Here is a 19,261-nt window from a genome sequence, read left to right on the forward strand (position 1 = left end):
CAAAGCTTACTGCAGCCTCGACCTCCTGGGCTCAAGTGATCCTCCCACCTCAGCTACCCTGGCAGCTGTGACTACAGGCGTGCATCACCATGCCTGGCTAATTTTTTGTAGAGATGGGGTTTCGCCATGTTGCCCAGGCTGGTTTTGAACTCTTTTCTAATGAGAACTCCCATACTTGTGGTCCTGATCCTATCTCCTTCAACTCTTGGAATATCTTAAACCCTCACTCTTATACCCTTCAGTTATTCTATCACACAGCTTGGCACAGAAGGAAAAGCATTGGCTTTGGAATCACGGACTTCTACTACCAACTACTTATATGATGTTCGTCAAGCTACTTAACCAGTTGTATGCCTCAGTTTACTCATCTACAAAACAAGTACTGACCTATTTCCCTAACCGGACCATAGGGAAAATCAGGTAATATGTAAACCATAAAACATTCATAAATGCAAAATTATAATATTCAGTCTCTCCCACACATATGCTGACCTCTCAAGCTGTGTTTTCTACTCTCTTTGAATTCACTGCCAAACTTCTTGAATATATCATCTACACAGGGGACCTCCATTATCACCAACTCCCTCCTCCATTACCCTCCACACAGACTGCAACTTTACGCTTCTAAGGGGCCATACCTCTAAAAGGTCAAAAGCCCCTAAACACCGAACACATTCATCTATCTTGTGTAATTTATTTCACTTTATTATAAAAGTTAATGCACATTAAGTGTAGTAAATACAGAAATGTAAAAACATTTATAATAATACCACCCAGAAACACTTAACATTTTGTTACATATCCTTCAAAAGGTTTTCTATACATATTACAATACATTCACACTTGTTTTTTTAAAAAAAATCTGTAATATTTCATATATTTTATCAGTATCTCTCTCTAGTTGTTTTTTTTTTTTTTTTTTCTGAGACAGAGTCTCACTCTGTCGCCCAGGCTGGAGTGCAGTGGTGTGATCTGGGCTCACCACAAGCTCTGCCTCCTGGGTTCAGGCCATTCTCCTGACTCAGCCTCCTGAGTAGCTGGGACTACAGGCGCCCACCACCACACCCAGCTAATTTTTTTGTATTTTTAATAGAGGCAGGGTTTCACCATGTTAGCCAGAATGGTCTCGATCTCCCAACCTAGTGATCCGCCTGCCTCAGCCTCCCAAAGTGCTGGGATTACAGGTGTGAGCCACCACACCTGGCCTAGTTGTTTTTCTTACTAACAGCTTTGCCGAAATGATTTTCAAATACCATAGATTTTAAAGTGCATAATTCAATTATTTTTAGTATATTAACAGAATTCTGCAAAGATCACCAGTAATTCCAGGCCATTTTTATTAATTATAAGAAATCAAAAAATAAGCTGTCCTCACACCCATTAGCATTCATTCCTTATTTCCCCCTCTCCCTAGCCTCTGGCAACAACTAATCAACTTTATTTTCTATGAATTTCCCTGTTCTGGACATTTCATATAAATACAGTCATACATTGTGTGGTCTTTTATATCAAGCTTCTTTCATATAACATAATGTCAAAGTTTATGGTGTGGTATGTAATACCTCATTCATTTTTAGGCTTAATATTATTCCACTGTATGGCTACATCACATTTTGCTTATCCATTCATCTGCTGATAAACATGTGAGTCATTTCCACCTTTTGGCTATTATGAATAACACTGCTATAAATATTTGTGTATAAGTCTTTGTGTGGACAAATGTCTCAAACACAATGCCCACAGGGGCCCCACAGGGGCCCAATCAGTACTGTAAATGAGTAAAGACAGCCAGTGACAAGCAATGGCAGAGATGGGAGTGCCAATATGCTTGGTCTCTCACACACACTTAGGCTTTCTCTCCCCATCTCTTTTAATATTGACATATAATTCACATATCACCAAATTTACCCTTTTAAAGGGGTTTACAAAGTCACCACATTTTACAACTATCACCATTATCTAATTCCAGAACATTTTCAGCATACCCAAAAGAAACCCTGTATCCATTAGCTGTCTCTTCCCAATGCTCCCTTCCCCCAGCACCTGGCAATTACTAATCTACTTTGTGTCTCTATGGATTTATCTATCTGAATACTTAATATAAATGAAATCATACAATATGTGGCCTTTGGATCTGGCTACTTTCACTTAGCATACTGTTTTCAAGGTTTACTCACATTATAGCATGTAGCAGTACTTCATTCCGTTTTATGGCTGGTTTTCAACTGTATAGATATACCACATTTTATAATTTCCATTTTTTGGCTATTATGAATAATGCTGCTATGAACATTTGTGTACAGATTTTTGTGTGAACATATGTTTTCAACTGTCTTGGGTATATAGCTAGGAATGGAATCATAGGGTCATATGGTAACTCTATGTCTGCCGTTTTGAAAGGCTACCAAACTGTTTTCCAAAGTTACTGCACTGTTTTTACATTCTCACCAGCAATGTATAAAGCTTTCAATTTATCTACATCCTAACACTGGTCACTGCCTTTTTTACTATAGCCATTGTAGTGGGTGTGAAGGAGTATCTCACTGTGGTTTTGATTTACATTTCTCTAGTGACTAAGAAGCATCTTTTCATGTGCTTATTGGTCCTATTTGGAGAAACATCTATTCACATCATTTGCTTTTTAATTGGGTCATTTGTCTTTTTATTGTTGAGTTGTAAGTGTTCTTTATACATTTTAAATAATAGATCTTTATCAGATATATGATATATAAGTTATTTCTCCCATTCTGTGGATTGTCTTTTCACTTTCTTGATAGAGTCCTTTGAAGCACAAAGGTTTATAACGTTGATGAAGTCCCATTTGTCTATTTTTTCCTTTGTTACTTGTGTTTTTCACGTAATTTCTCAGAAATCCTTGCCTAATCCATGGTCATGAAGATTTACATGCCTATGTTTTCTTCTAAGTTTTATGGTTTTAGTTCTTACATTTAGTCTATGATCCATTTTGAATAAGTCTACTGAAATTCATCTTTTTCCATGTGGAAATCCTATAATCCCAGCACTGCTTGTTCTAAAGGCCATTCTTTTCCCCACTGAAATATCCTGACACCTCTGTCAAAAAAAAATGACCATAAATGTACTTCTGCATGTCAGTTCTATACCATGAATATATGACACAGACATAGACATAGACATGATCTATGTCTATCCTTATACCCGTACTACACTGTCTTAATTTACTGTAGCTTTGTAGCAAGTTTTGAAATACAGAAGTGTGAGTCCTTCAATTTGGTTCTTTTCTTTCAATATTGTTTTGGTTATTCTGAGTCTCTTGTAATTCTTTATGGATTTTAGGATCAGATCATCGATTTCAGGGAAAAAAAAAAAGGCAGCTAGAAATTCCATAGAGATGGCATCGCATCTGTACATCGAGAGATCTGCCATCTTACTGATATTAAGTATTCCACTGCATGAACATGGGGTTTCTTTCTATTCATTTGAGTCTTCTTTAATTTCTTTCAATGATCTTTAGTATTTTTCAGTATACAAATCTTATACTTTCTTGTGTAAAATTTATTCCCAAGTATTTTGTTCATTTTGATACTACTGTAAATGGATGGTTTCTTAAATTCATGTTTGGACTATTCATTGCTACCATAAAGAAATGCAAGTGATTTTTATATATTCATCTTGTATTCTGCAACTTTGTTGAACTTATTAGTTCTAGTAAGTTTTTAAAACAATTATTGTTTAATTATTGCTAATTCTCCATATACATGATCATGCTGGCTACTAACAGAAAGTTTTACTTTCTCCTTTCCAATTTGTATGCCTTCAATTTCTTCTTCTTACCCAAATGTCCTGGCTAGAACCTTCAGTACAGTATTCAAATAAGTGGCAAAAGTGGACATTCTTGTCTAACTCTTCATCTTAGGGGGAAAGCTTTCAATCTTTTAACATTAAGTACAATGTTAGCTGTAGGGTTTTTTTGTTGTAGATGGCCTTTATTCATTTTCTATTACTAACTGGTTTGTTGAGTTGGTTATGATCATAAAATGATACTGGACTTTGTCAAATACTTTCTGAGAGTTTGTTGAGATGACCATTTGGTCTTCCCTTTATTCTATTAATATGGTACATTCATTGATTTTCATGTGTTGAACCAACCTTATATTCCTAAGATAAATTGTACTTGGTCATGATATTATTTTTTACATGTTGGATTTAGTTTACTATTATTTTGTGGCAGACTTTTACACCTATATTAATTATGGGTATTGGTCTATAGCTTTCTTGTGAACTGTTTATCTGGCTGTGGTATCAGATTGACATCTGCCTCAAAGGATGAGTTAAGAAGTGTTCCCTCATTTATTTTTTGGAAGACTTTTTGAAGAATGGATGTTACATTAGTCCCTTCTTATCCACAGTTTCACTTTCCCTAGTTTCAGTTACCTGTGGTCAACCGCAGTCAGAAAATATTAAATGGAAATTCCAGAATAAACAATTCATAAGTTTTGACTGTGCACCATTCTGAGTAGTGTGATAAAATCTCACACTGTCCTGTTCCCTCCTGCCCAGGACTTTAATCATTCCTTTATCCAGCTGAAGACATTACCTGCTAGTTGATCAGTCAGTCACTTAGTAGCTGTCCCAGTTATTAGATTGATAATCACAAGAAGGGTGAGTACAGAACAGTAAGACATTTTGAGAGATAGAGACTCTATTCACATAACTTTTATTAAAATATATTATTGTAACTGTTCTATTAGTGTTGTTGATCTCTTACTGTGCCTAATTTATAAACTAAACTTTATCATAGATATGTACACATAACAAAAACCACAGTATACATAAGGTTTGGTACTATCCGAGGTTTGGGACATCCACTAGGGGTCTTGGATTGTCTCTTCCACACATAACGGAGAACTACTGTAATTCTTTAAACCTTTGGTAGAATACACCATAAAGCTATCTCAGCCGGGGCTTTGTGGGAGGTTTTTTGATTACTAATTTCTTTATTATTATAGGTCTATTCAGATTTTATATTTCTTCTTTAGTCATTTTCAGCAGCTTGTGTCTTTCTAGGAATTCATCCATTTCACCTAGGTTATCTAATTTGCTGGCATACAATTGTTCATGGTATTCCTTTCATAGTACTCTTTTTTAATTTCTGTCAAGTCAGTAGTAATGTGCCCCCTTCAATTCCTGTTTTTAGTAACTTGAGTCCTCCCTTTTTATTGATCACTATAGTAAAGGTGTGCCAATTTTGTTGATCTTTACAACCAATTTCTACTTTTGCTGATTTTTTTTTCTATTCTCTATTTCATTTATTTCCTCTTTAGTCTTTATCATTCCTTTCTACTTGCTTTAAGTTTGCTCTTCTTCCAGTTTCTTAAGGTTAGGGTTAAATTACTAATTTGGGATCTTTCTTCTTTTTTAATATAAATGTTTACAGTGATAAATTTCCCTTTTAATACTCCTCTAGATGCATTATCCAAGTTTTAGTATGCTGTTCCCATTTTTATTCATCTCAAAGTATTTTCTAATTTCCCTTTGAAACGCTGGGTATTTAGTCATATGTTGTTTAATCTCCATGTATTTCAGAATTTCCTAACTTCCCTTCTGTTACTGATACCTAGTTTCATTCCAATTTGGTTAACAAACATACTTCATATGCTTTCAATCCTTTTAAACTTATTGAGGTTTGTTTTGTGACCTAATATATGGTTAAATATAGAAAAGATTACATGTACACTTAAGGAAGATTTATATTCTGCTGTTCCTGAGTGGAGTATTCTACTGATACCTGTTAAATCTGGTTGGTTTGTAGTGTTGCTCACATTTTCTATTTCTTTGCTGATCTTATGCTTAGTTGTTCTATCCATCTTGAAAATAAGCTATTAAAGCCTCCCACTATTATAACTGAATTATCTATTTTTCCCTTCAATTCTATCGGTTTTTGCTTAGTGTGTTTTTGGGGCTCTGCTGTTAAGTATGTTTGTAATTGTTATGTCTTCCTGATGAACTGATCCTTTTACCATTATAAAATCTCCTTGGTTGTCTCTAGGAGTAATTTTTGCCTAAAAGTTTATGTTCTATCTGACATTGGCCACTCCAGCTTTTTTTTTTTTTTTTTTTTTGAGACGGAGTCTTGCTCTGTCACCCAAGCTGGAGTGCAGTGGCACAATCTCAGCTCAGTGCAACCCTCACCTCCCGGGTTCAAGCAGTTCTCCCACCTCAGCCTCCCGAGTAGCTGGGACTACAGGCGTGTGCCACCACGCCTGGCAAAATTTTTTTGTATTTTTAGTAGAGTCATGGTTTTGCCATGTTGGCCAGGCTAGTCTCGAACTCCTGATCTCAGGTGATCCACTGCTTCAGCCTCCCAAAGTGCTTGGGATTACAGGCATGAGCCACTGTGCCTGGCCTAGCTCTTTCTTAGGTACTATTTGCATGGTTTATCTTTTCAATTCTTTTACTTTCAGTCTATTTATGTCTTTAAATCTAAAGTGTGTCTATCATACATAACATACAGTTGGATCATGTTTTTTCACCCTTTGTACCAACTCTGCCTTGTGATTACAAGTTGTGGTTGCTCTGAGAATACAATGAACATCTTAAAATAATCAAATTAATACCAACTTAATTTCAGTAATACATAAAAACTTTGCTCTAATATGTCTCTTCCCTCCTCCCTCATATGTATAACTATTGTCATACAAATTACATATCTACATGTTATACGCCCATTGACACAGTCTTCTAATTATCTCTTCATGCCGTCATCTTTCAAAATCAGATAGCAGGTAAAAAGAGTTACAAACAAAAATAATTTGTACTTTTATATTTACTTATGTTATCTTTACTGGTGCTCTTCATTTCTTTATATGGATTGAAGTTATTGTATCATATTCTTTCATTTCAGCATAAAGGACTCCGTTTAGTATTTCTTTTAGGGCAAATCTGCTGGCAATAAATTCCCTCTTTTTATTTATCTTGAAATGTCTTAATTTCTCCTTGGTTTCTGAAGGACAATTTTACTGCCACAGAATTATTGGTTGACAGTCTTTTCCTTTCAACACACTGACTTCTGGCCTCTATCATTTCTGACTTAAAAATCAACTGTTAATTTTATAGAACATCCCTTGTATGTGATGAGTCACTTTTCTCTCTCTGCTTTCAAAATTCTGTCTTTGTCTTCCAACAGTTTATGATGTGTCCAGGTATGGCTCCCTTGATTTTGTCCTATTTAGAATTCATTGAATTCTTGGGTCTGCAGATTAATGTTTTCCATCAAACATGAAAAGTTCTCAGCCATTATTTCTTCAAATATTCTTTCTGTCCCCTTTTCTCTCTCCTCTCCTACTGGAACTTTTATTATGCATGTGTGAGAATGCTTGATAGTGCACCACAGGTCTCTAAGGCTCTATTCATTTTTCTTTATTCTTTTCTTCTTTGTACCTCTGACTGGATAATACCAACCATCTTCAAATTCTCTGATTTTTTGCTCTTATCAGTGGAAATCTGCTATTGAAGTTCTCCAGCAAATTTTCTGTTATTATACTTTTCAGTTCCAGAATTTCTATTTTATGATTTCTACCTCTTTATTGATATTGTCTATTTGGTTAGACATTGTTCTCATACTTTCCTTTAAATATTTAGACACGGTTTTAGTTCTTTGCACATATTTTTAATAGCTGATTTAAAATCTATGTCTAGTAAGGTTTTTTCCTAGGTATAAGCCATCCTTACTTGTTTCTTTGCCTAACTTGTAATCTTTTGTTCAAAACTGTGCATTCAAAATTAATATAATGTGTCAATTTTGGAAAAAAGATTCCAAAGTGTTGCTATTTGTTTGTTTAATGACTTTCCTCCACTAATTCTATAAAGTCTGTATTCCTTGTCATATGTGGCCACTGAAGTCTCTGTTCAGTTAGGTAAGTGATCACCTAATAACTGGCAGGTATTTCTTTCAATGCCTTGAACAATTAAGTGAGGGTTTTGTTTGTGTTGTGGCACACCTTCAACACTCCATCACGCATTTTACATCTCTGCTTTAGCCTTCAGTTCTTGCTTGCACAGAGTCTCAAAGCCAGCCAGACATGAGAATTTGGTCTTTTCAGTTTCTTCCTGGGTATGTGCACAACTCTACACATACATGTGGTCTTATAAGGACCCAGGAATAGATCAAAACTTTTCAAAGGCCCATATGGACATCTCATTACCCAGTTCTTCCTTTTAAGCTTTCTGTCAGCCTCCTGATGCCACCTCAAGATGACTGCTATGTTAAATAAATGGTGCTGATTAGTTTCAACAAGTGCCCTGTGAGTAAGAGTTTTCTCAAAGAACAAGGTATGGGCCAAGTCAAATAAAGATCGGCCCTGAAAACAGAACTTTTCAGCCAGCTGGCACAGAGGTCAAATAGTGACAATTCTCTGGAGATGTGCTTTTGGGGAGCTCCAATGCCATTATGACCCCTCCACTGTCTACTAAGGGGCTAGTTTTCATAACTACCATAGTTGTGAGGCTGTTTTTCCAGACTACCACAGAGCTGGTAAAGGGGGATGAGATTACAGTAAGTTAAGGACGACATGGCTCACTATTCTTACTGAGAGTCAGGTGTTTTTCTTGAATCCACTTTAGATTGCTGAAAGGTGTTAGCTGATTTCCAAAGTTCTCAAAAAATTGACTTTGACAGTCTTTGCCAGTATTCTCATTGCTTTATGGAGGAACAGATTTTTGGAGGTCCTTACTCTGCCATTCCAAAATAGAAACCCCATATGCTTTTCTTAAACCTAATTTTAAAAAACACAATTATCAATGTTTTTCATTGATAACTGCTGCTGAACTTTTAGTTTGCTCCTAATTTTTTGCTATTATAAAGAAAGTCAATCTGAACAGTCTTGAAACTAAATCTGAGTTGATTCTTAGTTACTTCCTTAGGATATGTACATCATAAAGGCTTGTGATACATATATTGTAAAAAAAACCTCCAGGAAAGAGGTATCAATTGCATTCCACCAGAGGGCACTATATGAGAGTGCACCAATGGCATTATGAGGTTTTCATGCTAGTAGGGTTTTTGTCTCATTGAGAGGCCTACATATTCTTTTCATAAGTTTTCTCTTTCATTGTAGTTTATATTAACTTAAATGGTTTCTTCTCTTTCCCTTTCTTGCCCCTCTCTTCCTGTTCCAAAAATTTAACTTCCTAAGATTCAGACATCAGGCTTTTGTTGCCCTTCATATTCCCTTTACTTCATAGCCATTCAAAAACGCTGACTTTCAACACTACCGGTGACTCCAAAACATGTAACCCTAACATTGACAACTTTCTTTTGTACTGCTCATATTGTTTTAAGTTTTCACTGTGATAGAACTCCATTTAGATATTTTACTACCACCCCAATTTCAACGAATACCAAACGCATCCATCTCCCCTAAAATTGAGAAGCTGAATGAGCCAGAAATAAGGTAGCACAAGAAAAAAACATAGAAAATATAATTTAGAATACTATAAACAAATAAGTTGAAAAAGCTGTGCAAAAGTTTAGAAAAACAGCAATTTTTCAAGAACTAGTCCCAAAGGGACAAACTGAAAGTTTAACTCAAATAAGAAAAAGAAAATGGCAGAGCCAAGATCTAGGTAGTCCAAATCACCAGTCATAATTCAGTAAGAAAATCAGGACTGGGAACTGAATGGTCTGCCAACATCACTCATGGGGGAAACTCCTCTTAGTCAGAATGTACTAGTAACATTTCCTAAGAAAACACATTAGCTTTGCTGTTCTTTCCCTGCCACCAGCTGTTTCCCACTTGGCTCTGGCAATAAGAATTGCTTCCTTCTCCCCTCACCAGTCAATAAAGGCATGTGATAAGGGCGACACATTGCATTTTCTTACCCTCTTTCCCAAGCCAAGGCCCATGGTTGGCCACAAACAAGAGAGCAGGTGTTACAGCAAAGCAAAAGAGTAATTGCATTCAGAGGAGATCCAGTCTCCTAACCATACAGACTTCCCAAATTCTATAAAGTCAGCTAAATTACCAAAATTTGGGGGATATTATCTGAAATGTGATACCAAAATACCACTGTCTAAAGCATGACACTGGGATACAGAAGGTATGACTGTAATAAAAATCACTTGAGAACTAACAAGCAGGGTTTTTGCAATTTACCATCCTAATAAAGGGGACAATGAATCCAACTGATAATAACAAAGAACTATTTGGAAAACAATTATCTGAAGAGGTACTTAAAATGCTAATTAAAATGCTAAGCATGGGCTGGGTGCGGTGGCTCACACCCGTAAACTCAGCACTTTGGGAGGCTGAGGCGGGCGGATCACTTCAGGTCAGTTCAAGACCAACCTGGCCAACAATGGCAAAACCCCTCTCTGCTAAAAAGACAAAAATTAGCCAGATGTGGTGGCACACACCTGTAGTCCCAGCTACTTTGGAGGCTGAGGCAGGAGAATCACTTGAACCCAGGAGGCGGTGGTTGCAGTGAGCCAGGATCGTGCCACTGTACTCCATCCTGGGCAACAGAGCGAGACTGTCTCAAAAAAAAAAAAAAAGGCTAAGAATGGTTAGGAAAAAATCAAAAGAATGGTAGTAGCAGGGGAAGGAAAGAGCAGGGATTTAAAAGAAAGGGATAGAAGGGAACCTGCTGGTATGATGGTCAAATTTTGCATCTTGAGAGGGATTCAGGATGCAGTGGTATTATTTGTCAGAACTGATGGAATGGTTCATTTAAGATCTGTGTACTTCATAGCATACAAATTTTATATCAAGAAGAAAAAAGAGCTATAAATATTGAAATCCTGTTAATGATGTGCATGCTGAACTTTTTAGAGGGCACATACTGATGTCTGTATCTTATTTTGAAATCATTAAAAAAAAATGGGGCCAGGTAGTAGCTCACACTTGTATCCCAGCATTTTGGGAGACTTGAGAGGGGAGGATCGCTTGAAGTCAGGAGTTCAAGACCAGCCTGGGCCAATGTGGCGAGACCCCATTTCTCAAGTAAAAAAAAAATTTTTTTTAATTAGCTGGGTGTGGTGGCATGCGCCTGTAGTCCTAGTTACCTGAGAGGCTGAGGTGAGAGGATTGCTTGAAACCCAGGAGTGCAAGGTTACAATGAGCTATGATCAGGCCACCGCACTCCAGCCTGGGCAAAAAGAGACCCTGTCTCTAAGAAATAAAATAAAAATAAAAAATTTAAAGAATAGATTGATGGGAGGCAGATAAATGAATAGTTATAGAACAGAGCAAATATAGTAAAATCATTACAAATCTAGGTGGCAAGTACATGGATGTTCACTGTGAAACACTTTCAACTTTGCTTGCATATTTGAATATTTTATAGTAAAATGTTGACAAAAAAAAAATTGCTACACGGACCTAGGAGTCTTTACTTCTGTTTAAATTATGTTCTGACCAATACAACACAAACAGAGAATGAGGAAAAATACAATAATTAAGCATGGTGTAAAAATATAGAGCTAATCGGCACAAAATCTTAGGTTGATAAGTAAAGAGTAAATTTTTAAATTATTTTAGTTATCAAAGATATTTTGTTGTTTGATGATTTTGTGGCTAATTATGGTCAATGAACTTATAACAAGAAAAGCACCAGAGATTCTCCACATCTGTTTACATAGATGAGAGTCAATTCTGATTTCTAGCATCTTTCTTTTCAGACCAAACTAGGCAAAGAACAAATAAGAATATGGTAGAACCAATACAGAGAAAGAAAGAAAGACAGGGAGGACAAACTGCAAATCAGATAGGGACATACTTATAAAGTTGTACAAATCTACAATATTTATCATAATCACATTTATTAAAATCACATCATGCATATTTAAAGTCTTAGGGATTTGAAGTCATAAATTATATCCTTCTTGTCCGCAGGAGTGTGGCAATGGTACACTATTTGTTTTCCTTACACAGTTAGCCATTCTATAATTTTTTTACTTTTTTCATGATCATATTCCATCTAATCCATTCATTCAGCAAATCTTGTTATATCCAGGATCTGATCATTTCCCACCACCTCATACTGCTACCAAGCGACCAGCTCTTGCCTGATTATTTAATAGTCTTCTAACTGCTTCTGCCCTGCTCCTCTTCAGTCTATTCTCAACATAACAGCCAGAGTAATTCTGTTGACAACTAACTCAGATGACATCTCTCCTCTACTCAGAACTCTTCAAAGGCTCCCCACCTCACTCAGAGTCAAAGTCAAAGTCCTTTACAACAGCCTACAAAGCCATATCTAACTGGCCCCTCTTACTCCTCCACCTCGCTCACTTTGCTTCAGCCACAAAGACCTTTCTGCTGTTCCTCAACCATGCCAAACATGTTTCTTCCTCAGGGCTTTTGAAATGCCTGTTTCCTCTGCCTGGAATGTTTTTCCACAAGATATCCATATGGCTTTCTCTCACTTTTTTCAAGTCCTTCCTCAAATGTCATTTTCCCTGTGAGGCATTCTCTGGTTAATTTATTTAAAATTCTATCCTACCCCACCTCTACTGCATTTCCTAGCTTCCTTTCCTGCTGTATTTTTTACCACAATTTTTTTTAACCATCTAACACATTAGCTGTTTTACTTATACTTTCATTGTCTCTCACTTTCCACTAGAAGGTAAACTCCGCAGAAGAAGGATTTTTGTCCATTTATCGTTGCTGTATGCCTGGTACCCAAAACAGTGGTTATTATAGAGTAAATACTCAATAAACATTTGTTGATTTGAATTAATGAACTGATTCATTCCTGAGCATATGGTACCTGGTAGTGGTGGTCTTCCCCTCCATCTTTTGACTGTTCCAGATTTTCACTGTGCCATCATTTGAACATGTTGCAAAAAGTGAGTGTTCATCAGAGACTCTAATTCGATTCACAGCAGATTTATGCTCATGAAGATGGGCAACTAACAGCCCTTTAGGACGCCATCCTAAGGAAAAGCAAAGGAGTATATCATAAACTGTAGTTTACAAATACAATGTCCCCATCATCCCGTTATAATAACCAACAACCAGCTTGAAAACAATCATAAGAACTAAAATATTTGAAAGTACCAATAGTTGCCAATAAAGAGTGGTCTACTGGACCATGACAGATATTATTTACTGAGACATCAATTTAGCAATTAAGTGTTGCTTAAATAGCTTCAGAAAGGCAGCCCCTGGGGCCCTTCTCCAGGATCTGAGAAGGCACAGCAGTTACCTGAAAATGAAGGCACAGGGGTACCTGCTACCTCTGAAATCCCTGAACTACAAAATTTGACATCTTTTCTGTGATTTATTAAATAAAATGTGTTACTCTAAGTATAATACGCCACTTACAAAGACAGATTCTATCATAAAATACAGCAGTTTATGATCAACTTTTCACTGTTTTTAAAGTTGTGCTGGTATATCACAAAAACCGTTTGAACATTAAACAATTCCAAAATATTTATTTTGATAAGAAAATTTATGCAACTAACGATGCCACTTGCCACTTAACAATACTTTCTAAATCTTTAAATCATTGACCTTTACCAGCATTTTCCCCAAGTCCACATCAGTAGCCCATGGGAATTCACATGATTTGTAAATATCTATATATAAGCACACTATGCATCTTCTCAATTTCAATGTTTATCATTAAAATGTAGACAGAAACTCAAAAAATATTTTTAAACCTACAAATCTAGTATCAAAGACTAACTCTGCTACATTACACTAGGCAAGTCTGTTAAGATAGCTGAGTCAGATTTTCATTTTAAGTATCTCTAAATTGCTTTTAATTCTTAACAGAATATGGAACTGTTTCCTCAAAATTTTAATGTTGATCATCGTTAAGGCATAGGGTTAGAGGTGATGTTGTTTTCTTTTTAATTATTTATTTATTTACTTTATTATTTATTTATTTTTTTGAGACAGAGTCTTGCTCTGTCGCCCAGGCTGGAATGCAGTGACATAATCTCAGCTCACTGCAACCTCTACCTCCCAGGTTCAAGCAATTCTCTTGCCTTAGCCTCCGGAGTAGCTGGGATCACAGGCGTGTGCCACCACACCTGGCTAATTTTTATACTTTTCATAGAGATGGGGTGTCACCATGTTAACCAAGCTGGTCTCGAACTCCTGACCTCAAGTGATCCGTCCACCTCAGCCTCCCAAAGTGCTGGGATTACAGGCGTGAGCCACCACAACCAGCCTGTTTTCTTTTTAAAAAAAGTACTCATCATTTTCTAAATTTTCTAACTTTTTCTTAAATAATATTAATGAAAGTATGTTAAACCTTCCAGAAATTAAAAGCAGGAATTTGGTCAAAGAAGCCAGACATTCAAGTGAAAAAGTGGCAAGGCATTTAACAGGTAAAACCTAGTACTATAAATGGGGAAAATGAAGCACAGATAGGCTAAATTATTACGTGATTGGCCTAAACATGACTTTGCCAGTTGTAAAAAGATCCAACTCCACAAATAATGACAAGATTTCTTACTTACTACTGCTTCTTCCTCTGGGTTTCCCAAATAACATTTTTGTTCTTACCTCTTTTGTCTGGTAGTTAAGTATTCATTTCCTCTATTAGATTCTAGCCTTAAGCACCTAGACTAGACTACAACTACCTATCAATGGAACTTTTACCAGGTGGTGGTGGTTTACTCTCCCATTCAGCATTTTCCATCATCTGCTTAGCTATTCTCTCAGCATTGCACTGCTCCCGCTTTTGCTGGATGAGTTGCTGAAGTTCAGTTTTACAAGTTGTAATTCGAATCTGATAGGTGGATGGTAAGATTGTACTACTTAAAACCGGTATTACTGGTTTTTTATTTTGGACAGTTGTCACTTCTGGAACCTACAAAACAAATAGAATTCTAACTATTTACGTCATAAGCAAAGTATATTTGAAGACAGAAGTGTACCCATGTTTTTATCTATAAATTATAACAGCTTTTTGTCCTCATTAATGTACCAATTTTAAAATCGATATAATTGCAATTACATTTTTTCAGTGAAAACCCAGTTAAAATGAAGTATAACCACAAATGCTACATTTCCATTTTTTATATAAATCCTACATTTTATATATAAAAAAACTGATCAGCACGAAAATAACATTAAACAAAAATTATCATTAAGTGAAAAGAAGAAATGGAATTTCAATTCAATTAATCTGGTTCAATTAATGTTTTTTATTTAAGATATGACTGACTAGGAAAGAGCTGCCTTAAATTACAAACTTATTTCAAATACAGATGCTCCTCGACTTACAATGGCATTACATCCCAAAAAGCAGATCATAAGTTGAAAATATCATTAAGTCGAAAATGCATTTAATACACCCAACTACTGAACATCACAGCTTAGACTAGCCTACCTTAAACATGCTCAGAACCTTACATTAGCCAACAGTTGGGCAAATTATCTAACACAAAGCCTATTTTATAATAAAGTGCTGAATATCTCATGTAACTTACTGAAATCTGTAATGAACACGAAAAATGGGATGGCTATATGGGTACCGGAAGTACAGTTTCTAATGAATGAATATCACTTTCACACCATATAAACTCAAAAAATCCTAAGTCTAACCATCGTTAAGTCAGGAATGATCTGTACATAAAAAGCATCATGACATTTATCACACATAGGAAATTTGGGACTTCTTCCCAGAAGTATTTTTGCTATTTTATAGATATGGCTATGTTATACTGGAGGAGGAATAAAAAAGATTTAAAAGGTTCACTGCAGCCTAATTATAATCACAGTTCATAATAATGTCTTCAACCCACAATCTCAGATCACTGTATTGCCAAGTACTCTAAAATGAGATCTTTTTAGTACTTTCAATAACTAGATTTCCTCCTCACCATAAAATTAAAGATAAACCTGTCTTAGAAAGAAATATGACCTCCCTAAAAGACAAGTCACCATATTGATTTTTTCACTACAGTACACAGCCTTTAAACAACCAAAATAGCAGAAGAGCGTTCAAAGGCATTAGGAGGACTACTGACTGGGTGACACAGTACCTGTGAAGAAGTTGACAAAGGGACACAAATGCCAGCAGAGGACTCGGAACGAGGAGGTTTCCCAGTCTGAATCACCTCCTGATCACTCCCTTTAGGTAGGGCCTGTGGCATGTTTGGTGGGTCCAGTGACCCAAACATGCTTTTCCATTCTTCATTTACATTTGAGTCTTGTTTTACATGTTTTCTGGCTATGAAAATATATTCAGAATAGTTAGTCTGAAGGTAGCCTTTAAAACCATTATGTGCTTTTATTGCCTTTGGAGGGGACAGGAGAGGAGGCAGGGATAGCAATACACTTCATATTCTATTTGTTCCTTAAGATTTCTAATTTATTCATATTCATGTATCAATTCATTAACTCTCACTTCATTTCTAGGGCAGATGGAAGAGATGTGCTTCCAATGATGTTAATAATAAGACCTAATTACTTCCTAGTTTCCCAAAGCCAGCTCAATTTCAAGTAACCACTATATCTAAAGTAGTGAATAGTAAGAAAATAGCATGTTTTAATTCGCATTTATTAAACTATTTACCTTTTCATATATATGCATTCTATTCTATCAGTTGTCTGTTCATATCCTTCAATCTTTCTTTTTTTGGCTTGCTTTCTTATTAATTTCTATGTTTTATATATTATGGATATAAGCCATTAAAACTTAAGTTACAAATACTTTTTCTCAAATTTGGCAATTAGAAGTTTATTTTAAATGTAATTCATTAGCTGCCTTCAAAATCTAATGCTAGAATAGAGGAAATTTTAAAGGCATGTAACTGGCAGTGAATATATGTGCAAAAAGGGTATGCACAGGATCCTAAAAAACTTCATACAATGTCAATGTCACAAGAGCTCACAGTTTCAGATCTCAAGACTACAAATGGTTAAGTCTTGTCTGGTCTCTACTCTTGTATTTCATTGTTAATAGCAAGACCTTTGTTTTTAATTCATTGGGCATTACCTACTACTAATGAACTAGAAAACTTGATACCATTTTACACAAACTATTGTTCTTGGGTTGCTGGTTAAAGGGTTAAAAAACAGAATTTCATCTTCAATCATACACCTCCATGGTGACAACGTGATTTTACTGTAAAAGTAGAGCTTTGGAATCAGACCTTGGTTTGTCACATACAGAGCTGTGATTCTGGCAAGTTACTTCCTTAACTGTTAGTTCGCTTCCCTATTTTTCTTCCCCAAAATCTCCCTGCTAAGTAACGGAGTCACTGTATTTGAAAGTTCTTTATCTGTGAAATGGGGCTTTTTATTTTATTATTAATTAGCTAAAAAACAGTCTTATGAAATAACTAACAACAACAAGCTACACACACACAAACAAGCATACTAACCCCGTTTGTCATCTGGTTCTTGTTTGGTTTTAACAAGATCAACTTGTCTCCCAGTTATGCCTAAAGCTGCCAAGTCAATTACACCTTTCTGACTACTATCATGAAGATGGCTCTGGTCCACTATATTGGCCTTTGCTTTATTAGATTTCATCATGAAGTCTTTCAGTGCCAGAAGTTTGTCTTCCTCTTCCTCTGTCATTCCCTAAAACCAAATAAAACCATATGTTCTAGTTTATTTTCAAAAATAATAAAAACAAGCCTCAGAATGACTAACAACTGAAGGGACAAATCACCCAATTTAAAACTGAAAAGAGTCAGAAGGGTGAAACAACCAAGTCCAAGTGAAAAATAAAGCTAACAATACAGAATGACATGTCACGACTAAGATCTCCCAGAACACTCTATTAGGGCACTTTGTAATTTGTATCATGATTTATATCTTAACTTTCTTCCTAAAGGACAGTATTCACACATAACTCATCTTTGGGATTTCCAAAGAACACAATGTGTGATATCTAGTAGTATTTAAAATACAACTGTTGAATAAATATTTATTATGTGAACAAAACTCTGAATGTACAATATTAAGCAAAAGAAAGTGTACCTACTTCAACTTTGCTCCTGGTTGTGTTGAGAAATTTATATTGAATGAGTATGTAAAGGCATTCTACGATATATAAAACATACTATGCAACTAAGGGATTGATTGGAATGCTGCCTCAACTGCAAATGTGAGCAACAAACCCAGTAGCAATCTAGGATAATGGCTGAAGTCAGACTGCCTAGGTTCAAATTCCAGCCCTAATTACTACTTACTGTATCTGTGCACCTCTATTTAGCTATAAAGATAATTACTGGCACCCATCTTATCAGATTATAGTGAAATTTACATGTTAATCCACCTAAAATAGTGCACTTGAAACGGACAAATACTAAGTAATCAATCTAAATAATTAATTCCTTGGCAACTTAAATATTCTGGTAAATGTGGCAGCTCTGAGTGTCTTTCTTTCCAACCATCCACAGAATCCTCTAGTACATTTTCATCATGTAAAGGAATAAAAAACATTCATTTAATAAAATATCAGTTCTCTGAGGCCTCAATCTAGAATCCCACTAGAGTTTAGAGTCATATTCACAATTCTCAGGCAGACTATGATAAAACCAACCCTAGGAGGGCACAAAGCTAAAAAACATGAAATAAAATTGCATTAAAGTACAATAATAATAGACATATTCTTGACTAAATCCCAGTGTTAACTTGCAATACTTGGTTTATTTTCATGTCTCCTCCTAAAATTCGCTTTAAATAGACAATAGCTACCTTATAGCTAAAGTAAGAGCTCTCTTTTTGTTAGTCTATGTTTTAGTCCACAAAAGGGAGGGCCACAGTAAGGGCTATAAATAGTAATGAAATACTGATACATGCTACAACATAGGGGGACCTTAAAAACATTAAGATCAGTGAAAGAAGCCAGACACAGAAGGCCACATATTGCATGATTCCATCAATATGAAATGTCCAGATTAAGCAAATCCATAGAGACAGAAAGCAGATTAGTGATTGCCAGGGGCTAAGGGAAAGAAAATGACTGCTAATGGATACAGGGTTTCTTTTCAGGGTGACGAAAATGTTCTGGAATTTAACAGTGGTGATGTTTGCACAACTTTGCAAATGTATTAAAAACCAGCAAGTTGTACACTTTAAGAGTGAATTTTATGGTAGTGAATTGTATCTCAATAAAAAACAAAAAATGTTAGCACTGCACCATGAAAAAACAAATTGACAAGGACATTACAAGAAAGGAAAACTATAGGACAAGGTTGTTCATAAACGCAAATGAAAAAATATCCACTAAAGTGAGCAAACCAAATCCAGTATATATAAAAACATTTTATATATTTATATTGTATTTATTTTCTAAAACTACATTT

General features: G+C 35.7%; 1 protein-coding gene across 1 annotated transcript in view; it reads right to left on the bottom strand.

Annotated features, from left to right (window-relative positions):
• PIK3R4 (phosphoinositide-3-kinase regulatory subunit 4) overlaps positions 1–19,261 on the bottom strand; it is a 67,646-nt gene that overhangs the window by 12,037 nt on the left and 36,348 nt on the right. The window contains exons 10-13 of the mRNA XM_016941905.3: positions 17,327–17,528; positions 15,983–16,170; positions 14,595–14,805; positions 12,748–12,913 (exon numbers count right to left, since the gene is read on the bottom strand). Of these exons, the coding sequence (XP_016797394.1) occupies positions 12,748–12,913; positions 14,595–14,805; positions 15,983–16,170; positions 17,327–17,528 (767 nt within the window). The remainder of the gene's footprint in view (positions 1–12,747; positions 12,914–14,594; positions 14,806–15,982; positions 16,171–17,326; positions 17,529–19,261) is intronic.

The sequence above is a fragment of the Pan troglodytes genome, chromosome 2, assembly GCF_028858775.2.
Source record: "Pan troglodytes isolate AG18354 chromosome 2, NHGRI_mPanTro3-v2.0_pri, whole genome shotgun sequence".
NCBI lineage: Eukaryota > Metazoa > Chordata > Mammalia > Primates > Hominidae > Pan > Pan troglodytes.